The 13,180-nt window shown below is 37.0% G+C and overlaps 1 protein-coding gene across 4 annotated transcripts in view; it reads left to right on the forward strand.

The window, feature by feature from the left end:
- Epc2 (enhancer of polycomb 2) overlaps positions 1-13,180 on the forward strand; it is a 111,415-nt gene that overhangs the window by 33,973 nt on the left and 64,262 nt on the right. For all 4 annotated transcript variants that reach the window (XM_006974287.4, XM_006974288.4, XM_042275267.2 and 1 more), the window contains exon 2: positions 1,771-1,930. In XM_006974287.4, coding sequence (XP_006974349.1) covers positions 1,771-1,930 — 160 coding nt within the window. The remainder of the gene's footprint in view (positions 1-1,770; positions 1,931-13,180) is intronic.

Raw genomic sequence — 13,180 nt, forward strand, 5'->3', positions numbered from 1 at the left:
TTGCCAACTTACAGAGTGCAGCTGATGCTTGAGGCGTGACCAAGGTGTGGAGGTACCTTAATAATCAAATATAAGCACTCACCTGCCTTCTGAATAACATTAAACACCTATCGGTTGTAATGGTAGGCTAAAATATTATTGATAATTGCTGTATTTTACTTACCAAGCCACCAAGAGCACATATAATGTCTGATGGTGTGAATTGAATTGTGCTTGGAATGTGACACTAAAAAGATGAGCACCACCTTCAAACTGAAAGCCGTGTATACATACAAATAGTGAGACTATAACGTTTATTTTGCATGACACTATATGGTATTTAATCTACAAAGTTTGTGGTTGAGAACCACTCAATTGAATTATTAAAAATTATCAAAATCTCAATGTCATGATTTTGTGTTGGGTCCCATTCATAGTTAACTTGCCAATTGTGGGGCCGTGGTTGTGACTGTGCCTGGGGCTGGGACACCCACGTCAAAGGCTTGAATGAAGTTAATATCTAATTTCTTAGATTCTGTAGGACTTCAAAAATTAAAATGCTATTATTAAGAATTTGGCTTTGCAAATATATAGCCAAGTTCATATCTGCTTTGTTACTTAGAATTATGTGACCTTAACAAGTTACTAAGCATATTTACACCTCAGTTTCTTTGTTGACAGTACATTTTTGCATTCTCTGAAATATTAAGAATCTAGTAGGTATTATATACTAAATATATATTTAACAGCTTTTATGTGTTGTTACTGTCTTGTACAATTTGTAGATGTATATGTTTACAGAAGGAGCAGAAATAGCTGTTCCCTAAGAGCATGCTTATGCTTAGCAGGTGGATGGACAAATGAGATTTTTTTTTAATGTATCATATGTAATAAGTAGAATGAAAAAAAACAAAGCTTTTCAAGGTGTGATGGGCAAGGTCTGTTCTAGATGAGGAAGTCCTAGGAAGGCCTCCCTGGTAGATGAAACTAAAGAATTTCAAAAGTAGACTATTTAGAGACTACTTGAAAACAGGAACAAACATTTATGACTAGAGCAAAAGATGAGAGGTTGAGGTGTCGGAGAAATACTACAGAGCCTTAAAGGTCATTGAGGAATTTTAACCTTTACACTGATATGATGGGGATCTTTGTGGGAGTGGCAATAATGTATTTACCTTCTAAAAGGTAAAGCTGCTCTAAGGGGAATAAGCATGGTAGGACATTTCAGAGGCTGTTGATGAGAAGTGATTAGAGCCTGTGTATATTTTATAGGAACTTTTTGTTTAATATTTATTCAGTATTTCCTGCCATGGTTGTAATACTATTTGTTGGACATAATTTCATCTTAATTTTTTAATAATTCAGAATGTTGTACGGATTAAGTTTCAAGTGTAGAAAATATTTAAAATTTAATACAAACTTACTTCCTGTCACTTGAATATTTTTTTCTTGATCTGGTAGTGGTGACAAATACCTCAATTTATTTAACAAGCAAGGGATAGGCTTATAATGGAAACATTAATTCTACGTTATAAATGTGTATATGGGTTTGTCTTTTTAAAACTATTAAAATTGTTATAAAGTTGTGATACTGATAATAAGCCACAGTTATTACGGGAAAATTATGGTAATGCTTTCTTGGGTATGCAGAAAAAAAGCCTATGATTTAGCAAAGGGAAACTATTCGTAATTGATTTTTTTGCAATTAATTAACCAAGTAACTTTTAAATAGAATTATGCATGAGTTACTATTACCAACACAACTTATGTTGCCTACTTTACATTTTCCAGGAACATCACTTACAGCGAGCTATTTCAGCACAGCAAGTATTTAGAGAAAAAAAAGAGAGCATGGTCATTCCAGTTCCCGAGGCAGAGAGCAACGTCAACTATTACAATCGCTTGTACAAAGGGGAGTTTAAACAGCCCAAACAGTTCATTCACATTCAGCGTAAGTTTGCTAATTGATTGTTTTCTGTTTGTAATTTTAAATTATCAGTCACTGAAAATCTTTTATATTGTCTGAGATTTTAAGCTTTCAATTCATATACTCTGATTAATAGAATGTTAAACATTAGAGATTTAAATCTGTTTATATTTTCATTTGAGCTTGAAGATCACTTTGAGTTTTAATAATATTTGGACCCTGTAATGTTTATATAGTGTAAGATTTTATAGAACACAGTTTATTATACAGCTAAAAAGATGGTGGGCTACAATACTCAATAAGGTTTATTTTTAAAAGGCGAGTGTCTATAATGCTCACTATATCTTTAGGCTGTATCTTTAGAAAATTCAAAATAACATCTTTCATTTAAGTTTTTTTTTTTTTTTTTTTTTTTTTTTTTGGTTTGGTTTTTTGAGACAGGGTGTCTCTGTATAGTTTTGGTGCTTGTCCTGGTTCTCTCGCTCTGTAGACCAGGCTGGCCTCGAACTCACAGAGATCCGCCTGGCTCTGCCTCCTGAGTGCTGGGATTAAGGTGTATGCCACTGCCACCCAGCTTCATTTCAGTTTTATAAACTCTAATTCTAATTTTTACTGCTCTTGTTTTCCTCCCACTGTTAGTACATAAATGGTCATCATCGTGGACCTTAATATTATTTTTGATGATTTCCTAATTATAACATTTGCTATGCTCTGTTTTCCATCCTTACACTATTCTGTCTGCTCTCCAAAGTTTGCTTTGCACCACAGTGGTCTTCCAAACTTTTCAGTCTGATCCAATCATGTTCTTGATTAAAATCCTACTGTTCCTTATTGCTAACGTTATGCACACTGGTGTCAGTGCCTTCATATCTTGTCAGAATTGTCAGCATGTCTTAGGTGTTGGGTTACTTGTTAAGATAGAGATTCCAGGGCTCTGCTTGGGGAATTCCTGCTGAAGTACTTACTTCTCTGAGTATCCTTGGATAGGTGGACTAGAGATGTATTATTTTTGACAGCACTAGGGATTTAGATCTGGGGCTTTATCAATGCTTGGCAGCTACTGTACCCTTGGACCACGTCCTCCCAGTGCCGCAAATTTTAGTAAAGTCCCCTCGGTAATCCTGAAACATCACCATACTTAAGAGTGATGATTGTTTTCGTTGATCCTGAGATGTCCGTCTTTGGTTTTTCATCTTTGAAATGAGTTTTCGTCTTCAATTGCTGTTGTCCCTGACTGAAGTTTGCCCCCTGAAGAGAATACTCACGTACTTCTGAGAGACAGCAGGGTACTGCCAACTTAAGGCCACTTGAAAACAGTTGCTTGTTTGTTTCAATCTCTTGGTTTGGGTCTATACTGTTAGCTTTAATTCAGATTACAAACCGACTCAAAGATCAGTTCTCCAAGGATTACTGCCCCTCTCCTTCCACCTTAGTAAATTGAGAAATACAAAGGTCTTTTTTTTTTTTTTCTTTTTGCCGTCCCCTGCATGTTTGGCTAATTATCTTACACTTAAAGTATAACATTCTAATAGTAGGACTCGATCATCAGGCTTTAGGATCCATATAGTAATGCTGTATCTTACAATTGATGACACTATAGATAGAACTCAAAAGTAGAATGGATATATGACATTCTTTGTGACTGGGCCATGCCTTAATCTCTAGTGTCATTTCCTATTGCTCTTCCCCTCGTGGTGTCCAGGGAGTGCTGGAAATGACCTACATTTCCTGTACTTTACATTTTCTTAAGATGCGTATTCAAAAGTTCTTTTCCACCCTACAGGTCACTTAAGACCAAATCCTCTTAAGGAAGTTTACCCTACCTCTTCTCATTCTGTCTCTCCTCTTTGTTTATCTTGTGCTTGTGTATACCTTTTCCAGAGGAGTTACTGTCTGTAGTAACCATTGGTAGTCATTCTTTCTGTCTTTTAGACTGTCACCCCTAGTGAGCAGTTTTTCTCTCTTGTTGATATGCTTGTTGGCTCATTGTTTTTAAATGGTTCTAAAAATTAAGCCCTGTGGGGAAAGAACGGTTTTCCAGAGACCTTTTTTCATTGTGTTTTCTTTCTGTGATGGAACGGACCTAGGTAAGTACCTTACCACTGAGCTACACCCCAGCCTTTTCTGAGAAGCATTGAGGGGGAATATAGTCACAAACATTTAGATGACTTGCTTTCTCTGTTCTTTGACTTTGAATCCTTTCAGTTTATTGAATTTGCCTTTACCTTTATATCAGTGAGGAATGAGACAGATTTTCACAGTGGGAATCTTAAACATTTTGCTGAGGCCAAAGAATCAGTTCTGTGTTTTAATAGCAGAGCTAAATAGCGAGAGTAGTTATTAAAACCTTTCTTGGAAAATAAACATCAAAACTAAGTGTAACAAATTTGAATCATCCCCATTGGAAGCAACAAACATGACTCTTACATTGTTATTTTTTCATTTCATTTTATTCTGTTTGTCAAAATATAGTATATATTGAATTATACATATTATATAGGTAGTTTTATATTCTGCCTTTTAAGGTTTTGTATTTATAACCTATAACCTTTAAGCTTCTATGTAAATTTTTGTCAAATTGATATTCCAGTTTGTTCGTCTTACAGGCCAGTTGTATTTAAGGTTAGGTATACTAGATCTCAAGTTCATGGTTAGTTTTTTGTTTTTTGTTTTTGTTTTTGTTTTTAATTAGATTTTTAAAAGAAAGTCTTAAATTTTAAATATAACTTCTTGGAAACCCTATAAATACAGGGAATTTTAGAAAATGTCACTAAATTTTTCATTTCCTTCTTAATAAAAGATTTGTAAGTATCCCATTTACCTAGCTAAGGGAAACAATCACACTGGTAGGCATTGGCTAAAACTTCTTTCTGTGGCTGTGGGTTTGCTTGGCTGGAGGAAGGGTAAGGGCTGCTTGGAACTCACCTAGGGTTTATATCTTTGCATCAATCACATGTACTCCTATAATTGTGGCTTCCCATTTCAGAATCTCCCAGCACCTCTCTCTTGCCTATGGGATAGAGTTTTTAGTATACTTGTATAATGTAAAGCCTTCCTTTCTGCCTCTCCAACCATGTTTGGCTCCGTGTTTTGTTTTGTTTTTCATTATAATGCCAACTTTATTTAACTGAATTAAAATTGGCTATCTTTTTCTTCCTCTGCATTCAAAGCTCATCAGGAGGAGCCTATCACATTCACTTTAGTATTTCCATTACTCATGGAAATTGCAGTTGCAGTGAACTTTGGTTTTCTAATTTCTCTGACCTTTCATGTTTTAGCTACAGGAGTAGTGAAATCTCTAAAATTTGCTTTATATATAAAATACCTTATTTGCTTGCACCTTCTTAGTCCTTCTACACTTATTTTTAAGGTAAGTGTTGTCCCTGGGATTGCTGTTAGGAATGTTTCCTGATTCCTCTCAACAAAATTCTGAGTGCTGTTTCCTTCAAAACTCCCTTCAGTTGTGATGGTTTGTTTGCCTTCTGTTGTCTCTCAGATTTCTAAAATCTGAATCTCATTGCCTAATGTACTACCTAACATGATTATGATTACAATTAAATGTTTGTTGAATAAATGAGTAAATGAGTTGATGATTAAAGATAAATGTATACATGGCATGATTGTTCTTAGACAGTAATCTTGAAGGATATAGAAATTATATACTAGGTTAAATATAAAACTAAAATTATTAACACATACAGTGAAATTTGAAAACTTGCTCTGTGACATCCAAGTAAGAAATTAAAAAGTGAGTTCCCTTACTCATCAGCAGTGTTATTTTAGGGTAGAAGAATTGAGAGTAGATCAGGTTTAATGGCACATAAGTATAATCCCACTGTATGGGAGATAGAGGCAGGAAGATTGTTGAGTTCAAGGCCAATCTGAGCTACACAGTAAGATCCTGTCTCATAAAACCAAAAGCCAGAAATATGCTTAGTAGTAGAATGTTTGTCTAGGATGTACAAAAACCTTGGGTTTGACTCCCAGCACAGACTTCCTGTCCATTCCCAGCCCCCATGCTGAGAATGGAATGAATCTGGATATGAGATAACCATCTTATTTGTTCCTGTTCTTGTCCTTTTCAGTGTGTTTTCTATAATCACCACACTGGTATTCTGAGAATTTACTCATAACACATGAGGGTATTCCTTTTGGACTTAAATAACTTAATTAATTTCGAGACCCCTTAAGGACAGTGTTAGTTACTTTCAGTCAGTTATTTAATTTCCCGTTACCCCTTTTATTTAATGGGGAAAATACTTTACAATTATTTTCAAGTATCAGAATTTTAGAACATGAATAAAGTTGAAATGTTGCGTTAATGTTAATTTGCATCTGGTTTTACAGTCAGTTAAATGCTTCTTGGTAGCAAGCCTCTATTTCTTGGTTTAAAAAAGGGAAGCTTAACACCCAGTATAAACTGGGCCTTTATATTGTTTTTGTTTTCAGCAAGTGTATGAAATATATGCCAGACTAACATCTAATTTTGCTCTGTTATCCTTGCAATATTCTTCATTGTTTTCTCCAGTGAACATAACAGAACATAGACCCTTTTCCTTGAGACAGGGGCAAGCATATTGAAAAGAGTTGGGATGATCTAAATATGCTTTGATTGAAGAACAGTTCAAAGCAGTTGCTCAGTTTTATTGCATTTCTACATTAGAATTACTTGGCAGAAAGAATTTTTGCCTGTATGTCAAGGGACATCTTTTTTAACGTCATTGAATATTAAGAAATTAAACTGAACATAGATTGCATGAAATCACATCTACTATTCAAATAAGCAAGTACTAGAAAAACTGCCACTAGTTAGTGGCAGATGGTATCAGATTTGTGGCAAACACTTTTTCAAGTTAAGTTGCTTCAGGTGTTTAGAAGGATGACTGACATAGTGAGCAAGGTCAGACCCAGACAGCTGTCGCAACCATTGTTGAGGTCAGCCAGCTCTAAAACTCTTCCCTCAGGTTGTACAGTACCGTCCACCATCTCCTGACTCTGACACTGAGGGGGAAGTAGCAGAGTGATGTGGGGAAGCTGCTAATTCAGTAAGGAGGAGTATTCCTAACCTGGAAGATACAAATAATATATAAATAATATAATAATAAATCCCTTGGTCATCTTGGTAGGGAGTTGAAAAAGTCTTGAGTTCAAGGAGAATACATGCTCCTTTGACCTCAAGTGTAATTTGTATGTCCGGTATTTAAAAGGAGGAGGATGGAATTGCCATCACCTAGATTAAAAAATAAAACAGACTAAATTTCATGATTAAAACAATCAGAGAAAGTAAAGCCACTCTGATAGTTAAATTGCATTTATTGTAGTATGTGGGTTTTGGTTTTTTTGTTTTTGTTTTTGGTTTGGTTTTTCGAGATGAGGTTTCTCTGTGTAGCTGTCCTGGAACTGGCTCTGTAGACCAGGCTGGCCTCAAACTCAGATCCACCTGCCTCTGCCTCCTGATGGCTGGGATTAAAGGCTTGCGTCACCACCACTCATCTGTGATATGTGTTTTATGGCTATTAAAATATATAAAACACAAAAAATTGAGATTGGCTGTAGAGAACATGTTACCTATTGATAGAAAGGACTGATGGGACATGCTTTTCTTTGGCCTGGACAGACAACTAATAAATGGCAGAATAGTGTGCAAGAGAAGGGGCAGAGTGCCAGACACGTGTGTGTGTGTGTGTGTGTGGGGGGGTATTGTTGTTGACATGCGAGCACTCAGAACCTTCCTGTGTGTCTTCCTACAGAATATACTGTGGAAAGATAGAGCCTGCCTGGTTGTGCTAGTAGGACTTGCCAGGAATAGTACATTTAGCACATTCACCTAGCAACCAGCATCTCTCCTGAAGATGCTGTAGTGATGCAATGCTACCTTGGGAGTTGGCACCATCCAACATCTTGGCTCCCTATCTTGCACAAAATTTAAGGGAAGTTTGCTTTCCTGCCTTACAGTTTTGTGGGCTACATACCTATAAAAATGTTCTCTACCCTAAAATTTCCTGAGAATGCTTATTTCTTAGGATTTTAATAGGAAACTAAACTTTTCTTCTTATATAGTGAAATAGCTAATATTACTGACCTGTGTCCAGGCTCTGTTCAGTGTTATAAATTTTATTCACACTAGGCCAGTTGTTTCTCATAGTCTTCCCAGAGTTTTAAGGTATTAGCCCGAACACCCTCAGCCACAGTAAGCTAGGTTCAGTTACCCATCCTCAATATTTCAAAGGAACAAGTAATTACGTGAAGAGTATAGAAGAGATTTGTTGAGTGTAGTCACAGTGGGAAGAGAAACAGATAAAGGGGGTCTAGTGGCCGACTGATAGCAGTTTTCAGGATACAGGGTATGAAATTTAAGTTTAAGTGGATGACAAAAGCTTTGCATAATTAAACCGTGTTGATTGGGATGTTGTCTTGCCCATGGCTGAGTCAACTTTGTCTTTGGTCTGGTCTTTTCTTGCAAGGTGTTCCCATAAGTTATCAGAACTGTGTGACAATCCCTTTTTGGAAAGGCAAGCTCCTCCTGTGGTCTGGCACCAGGCTTCAGTCTTTCTCTTCCGGCAACATGATTATTGGCTGCATTATCCTGAGCTCTTTGTGAAATCTTAGGTTTTAAATGGGTGTCAAAGTATAAGCTGCCTCACAGCATTCCTTTTATAACTGCTTTGCCAGGGGAGGAGATACTCTAAAGATACTGGTGCCCTTCCTTTTGGCATATTGCTGAAACAACAGATCCCAAAGAATTCAAATTTCCAGGATAGTGAGGAGCTCCATTGAAAGGCGATGGATTTTGGCTTGTAGGGGGAAAAAAATCCAAGATCCAGCTGAAAAATAAAAAGAGCTTTTAAAGTTTACAAATCTAAAACATTGAAGAGAGAGCTACTTGTATAAGCTGAGCCTTTCAGAGAAAATTTCTTTTGTGCCAGGCATAGTGGTTCACACCTTGAATTCTAGTACTCAGAGAGAGAGGTGGGAGAGGCAGGCACATCTCTGAGTTTGAGGATAGCCTGGTCTACAGAGCAAGTTCTAGGACAGCCAGGGCTACACAGAGAAGCTCTGTCTTGAAAAGCCTAAACAACAAATAACAGTAAGAACAGTTGCTCTCATTCCAGTGCACATGCATAGTCAAATACTAAGACCATACACAGAATGGGAGAATCAGTTAGGTCCTCTGGGCTTCAGGAACTGACCAAGCAGGTGTGTTCCAGGCTCAGCCAGTTTGTGAAGATAATCACACACCCCTAGTAGCAGGAGGTTAGAGGAAAGAGTTATGAGGTAATTGCTTATCTCTAAGCCTTTGACTAAACATGTGTGCTTGGTAAAAACTAAGGTTTGCTGGACCGTATAGGACCTTGGGCAAATGGGTTTTATCCATTACAAAAGAAATAGGTACTGTGCCTTTTGATGCTTTCAGATAAAGCTAAAATGAATAATAGAGATGAGTGGTGAAAAGAAGAAGCAATCAGTACAAGTACAGTGATTAAAATAATTGTTTTCAGACTGGAGAGAGAGCTCAGAGTTAAGAAAGAGCACTGGCTGCTCTTCCATAGGCCACAGGTTCAGTTGCCAACCCTAACATGACAATTTACAACCATCTGTACCTTGCATGAGATGGTGGTGGTACACAGACATGAAAGCAAGCAAAATTCATACACATAATAATAAATAATTGTTTTCATACTGAAATTGTTGTTGGTTATACAGTCAAGGTTGTTGGATCATACAGTCTTCTTTCCATGGAGTTGAATAAAGACACTTATCTCCTATCCCCCAATATAGACCTTATTCAGAACATAATCAGAAAATTAGTTGGTTTGGGTTTTTTGTTTGTTTGTTTTTTACTGACTTTAGAATCCCCATTGTTTTCTCAGTAAGAATGAAGAGAATAAGGTTGTGTGTTAGAGGCTGGTTTTTATATTCTGATTATAATGAAAATATTAAAATTACATGGGCTGAGGAGATAGTGCAATGGGTGTAAATGTGCTTGGACACCAAGCTTAATGTTCAGTTTCCTGGAACCCACATGGTGGAAGGAGAGAACTGACTCCTATGAATTATCTTCTGACCTCCATGTGTACTTCATTGGTGTACACACATGTGCGCGCGCACACATACACACATACAAATAAATAGTTTAAGAAAAATTTACACAACGTTAATTGCAGAAGAAAATTGGTGACCTGTCCTTACTCCCTTTGTTATAAATATGCATTGTATTGTATACATGAATATGTGAATCTTTTACACTAAACGTGTGTGTGTGTGTGTGTGTGTGTGTGTGTGTGTGTGTGTGTGTGTATTTTAGAAGAGTGTACTCTACTGATAGGAGGTATAGTATAATGCTGAGCATATGGCATGTCCCAGCTATTCAAGAGATTGAGATAAGGATCACTTGAACCTGAACATTCCAGACCATTCTTAGTAATCTAGTGAGACTGTCTCATAAACATGGAACAACAGTAACAACAAAGTATAATATTGGGAGTACATAGACCAGGAACAGTAATTTATTGTCAGGTGTTACATGCTGTACATAATTGACCTGTTGTGTTTTTTATATGACCAGAAACACAGATTCATACTAGCATTACCCACAAACAAGTGAGTGAGTGATGGGAATTTTTTTAGCTGTCCTAATCTTATAGAACCCTGTTATATGTAGTCCATAGTTGACTGAAACATCATATGAAAGACACAACTGTCTGTGTATATGCTTATGTGTGTGTATGTGCATAACAACATGTTGTCACCAGTACTGTTTTGAACAAATTATTATCTTTTTACTGTTGTTAGGTAATCAGGGATAAGAAAAATAGTTTTGCCCTTGCTTACTTATTTTCTAGTATTCTTCCTTTTTTTATACAGATCAGATTTTCTTACCCATATGATTTTCTTTCTCTGGTGGACTTTTAAAATTTCATGTAAGTCAAGTCTGTGGCAATAAATGATCTCAAAATTTATTGGTCTGAGAAGATTTTATTTCTTTATTTTGGAAGGATTATTTCATAGAGTGCATGCTTTTAGGGTAGAAGGTTTTATGTTGGTAGTCTTTTCCCCTCAATATTTCTGATGTTTTACTTTATTCTCTTTGCATTTTTTTTTGAGACTATTGAATATAATTTTTATCTTTGGTCCTCTGTAGGTAAGACATTTTCTCCTTCTGGCTTATTTTGAAATTGTTGTTACGTATCTTTAGTGTTTGTGTGTACATGCCCATGTGTATACTTTTGGGCAGGTGCCACAGTTTGTGTGTTTAGATTAAAGGACAACTTTTGTATTATCTCTAGCATTAAGTCTTTGGCTTTTATCCTTTTTAGCAGGTTGTGTGTTTTAGAGTTTATTTAGGATTTTTGAGGCAGGACCATGCTTTGCACACCCGCTGGCCTCAGACTTAGAGTCATTTCCCTGCTCAGACTCCCCAGAGCTGGAATTACAAGTATGAATCACCAGGCCCACCCAAGAGATGCTTTCCTTAATCATGTCCAGTCTAATAAAGGCACCAAAACCACTTTTTGTTGCTAGTAATTTTTATCTCTGCCATTTGTTTAGATTTTTCTTTCTAGGGTTTCTGTCTTTCAGCTTATGTTATCTATCTTCCTGGCAATGCTGTCTTTTTGTTGTTGTTAAAGCCTTAGGCGTGTTATAGTTTTCTTAATTCCTGGTCAGAAAAATACATTTCCATCAGGTCCTAGCTCTGACTGTGGTACCTCTTTAGTCTCTCTTTGCTTTTTACTGTGCTTTATCATGTTTTGCTTGAATGTAGACGTGATGTATTGGGCAAAATGAACTGCAGCAAAAAAGACTTGAATGATATAATGAGGGAGTTAATAGTACAAAAGACAGACAGATGGAGTTGTCTTTTGTGAGCCTGTGGGTCTGGATTGTGAACTGCAGTAGTGCTTCTTAGGAGTTTTCTTTTTTTTCCCCCTCCCTCCCTGTCCTCCTCCCTCCCTCCCTTTTGGTGGGACTAATAATGTGAGTGGAGTTGGTCATCTGTGCCCATAAAGCCTGTTGAAGACTTCAGCACCTCTGGAATTGGTTGTTTCTCTTCCACCAGATCAGGATGTTATGATAAAACACCAGCAGATTAGGCTCTGGTGGAAAAGCTGATGTTCATCATTTGCAAAGAACTAAATGTCCTGTATATTTCAAAATGCTTCCCTTTCCTCTCCTACGAGAAGCACAGAGGGACTCCTGCATGCGCTGAAGACTCACTCAGATACCTGAAGGTGAAAAAAAAAATGTGTACAGCAGCCCATGTTTGGAAGCTTAGACTTGCCCAGGCCACGTTAGTCATTCCATAAGCACACTTTAAGTTTGGCACACACCTCCTAAATTGGTTCATGATTCTCTGAATTCACCCTGACTGTCTCTAGCTTTGGTGACAGTGACTTAAACTATGACTTTATCAGTTTTTTGGTTTTTTTTTTTTTTTTTTTTTTGGTTTTTCGAGACAGGGTTTCTCTGTGTAGCTTTGCGCCTTTCCTGGAGCTCAATTGGTAGCCCAGCCTGGCCTCGAACTCACAGAGATCCGCCTGCCTCTGCCTCCCGAGTGCTGGGATTAAAGGCGTGCGCCACCACCGCCCGGCAACTTTATCAGTTTTTGTTTGTTTCCCTTTCCATGTATTATTAAGATGAAGTGGCAAATTCTACGTTCCTTACCTGAAAACCAGAAATTCTGCATATAATTTGGTTTCTAGCTTTCTTTGACAATTTTTTTTTCATTTTTAGATTTCTTTTAATGAAAACAGATTTGTTTGGAGTTGATGATGGTATTAATAACAAACATTGCTTGTATTTGTTCATTTGACTTTTTAGCGATTGTTTAAAGGTTTAGAAAACATGCAAAAACTTGTGGAAATTTTTATGGTTTGTGTTTTAAATTCCTTCAGTAATCATAAATTTTTGCCTCTTGGCATAATGGAATTTATTCAGCTTTGGTTAATAACTTTGGTACTATTTGGTTTTAAAATGTTTTTTACTGTTTTCTCTCCCTCCCCGTCCTCCCCTCTCTTTTCTTGTTTATTTTCTCCTCTTTCCCCTCCTTTCTTCCTTCTGTGCTTTCTGTCTTGGTTGTCATCCTCTCGGGTCTGCCATAGTGTTGCACTTGAGATGCCCTGTTCTGACTCCCCATGTATGTGTCACCACGGTAACCACTCCCGGAGGCCTGTTTCTTTCATGTCATGTAGCCTCTCCTAGCAGGACTTGGAGAGAATGGCTTCTCAAATATTCGTGTTTAGTTTTATCAAAATGTATGTACAACTTACATTTTTA

The sequence above is a fragment of the Peromyscus maniculatus genome, chromosome 4, assembly GCF_049852395.1.
Source record: "Peromyscus maniculatus bairdii isolate BWxNUB_F1_BW_parent chromosome 4, HU_Pman_BW_mat_3.1, whole genome shotgun sequence".
Classification (NCBI taxonomy): domain Eukaryota; kingdom Metazoa; phylum Chordata; class Mammalia; order Rodentia; family Cricetidae; genus Peromyscus; species Peromyscus maniculatus.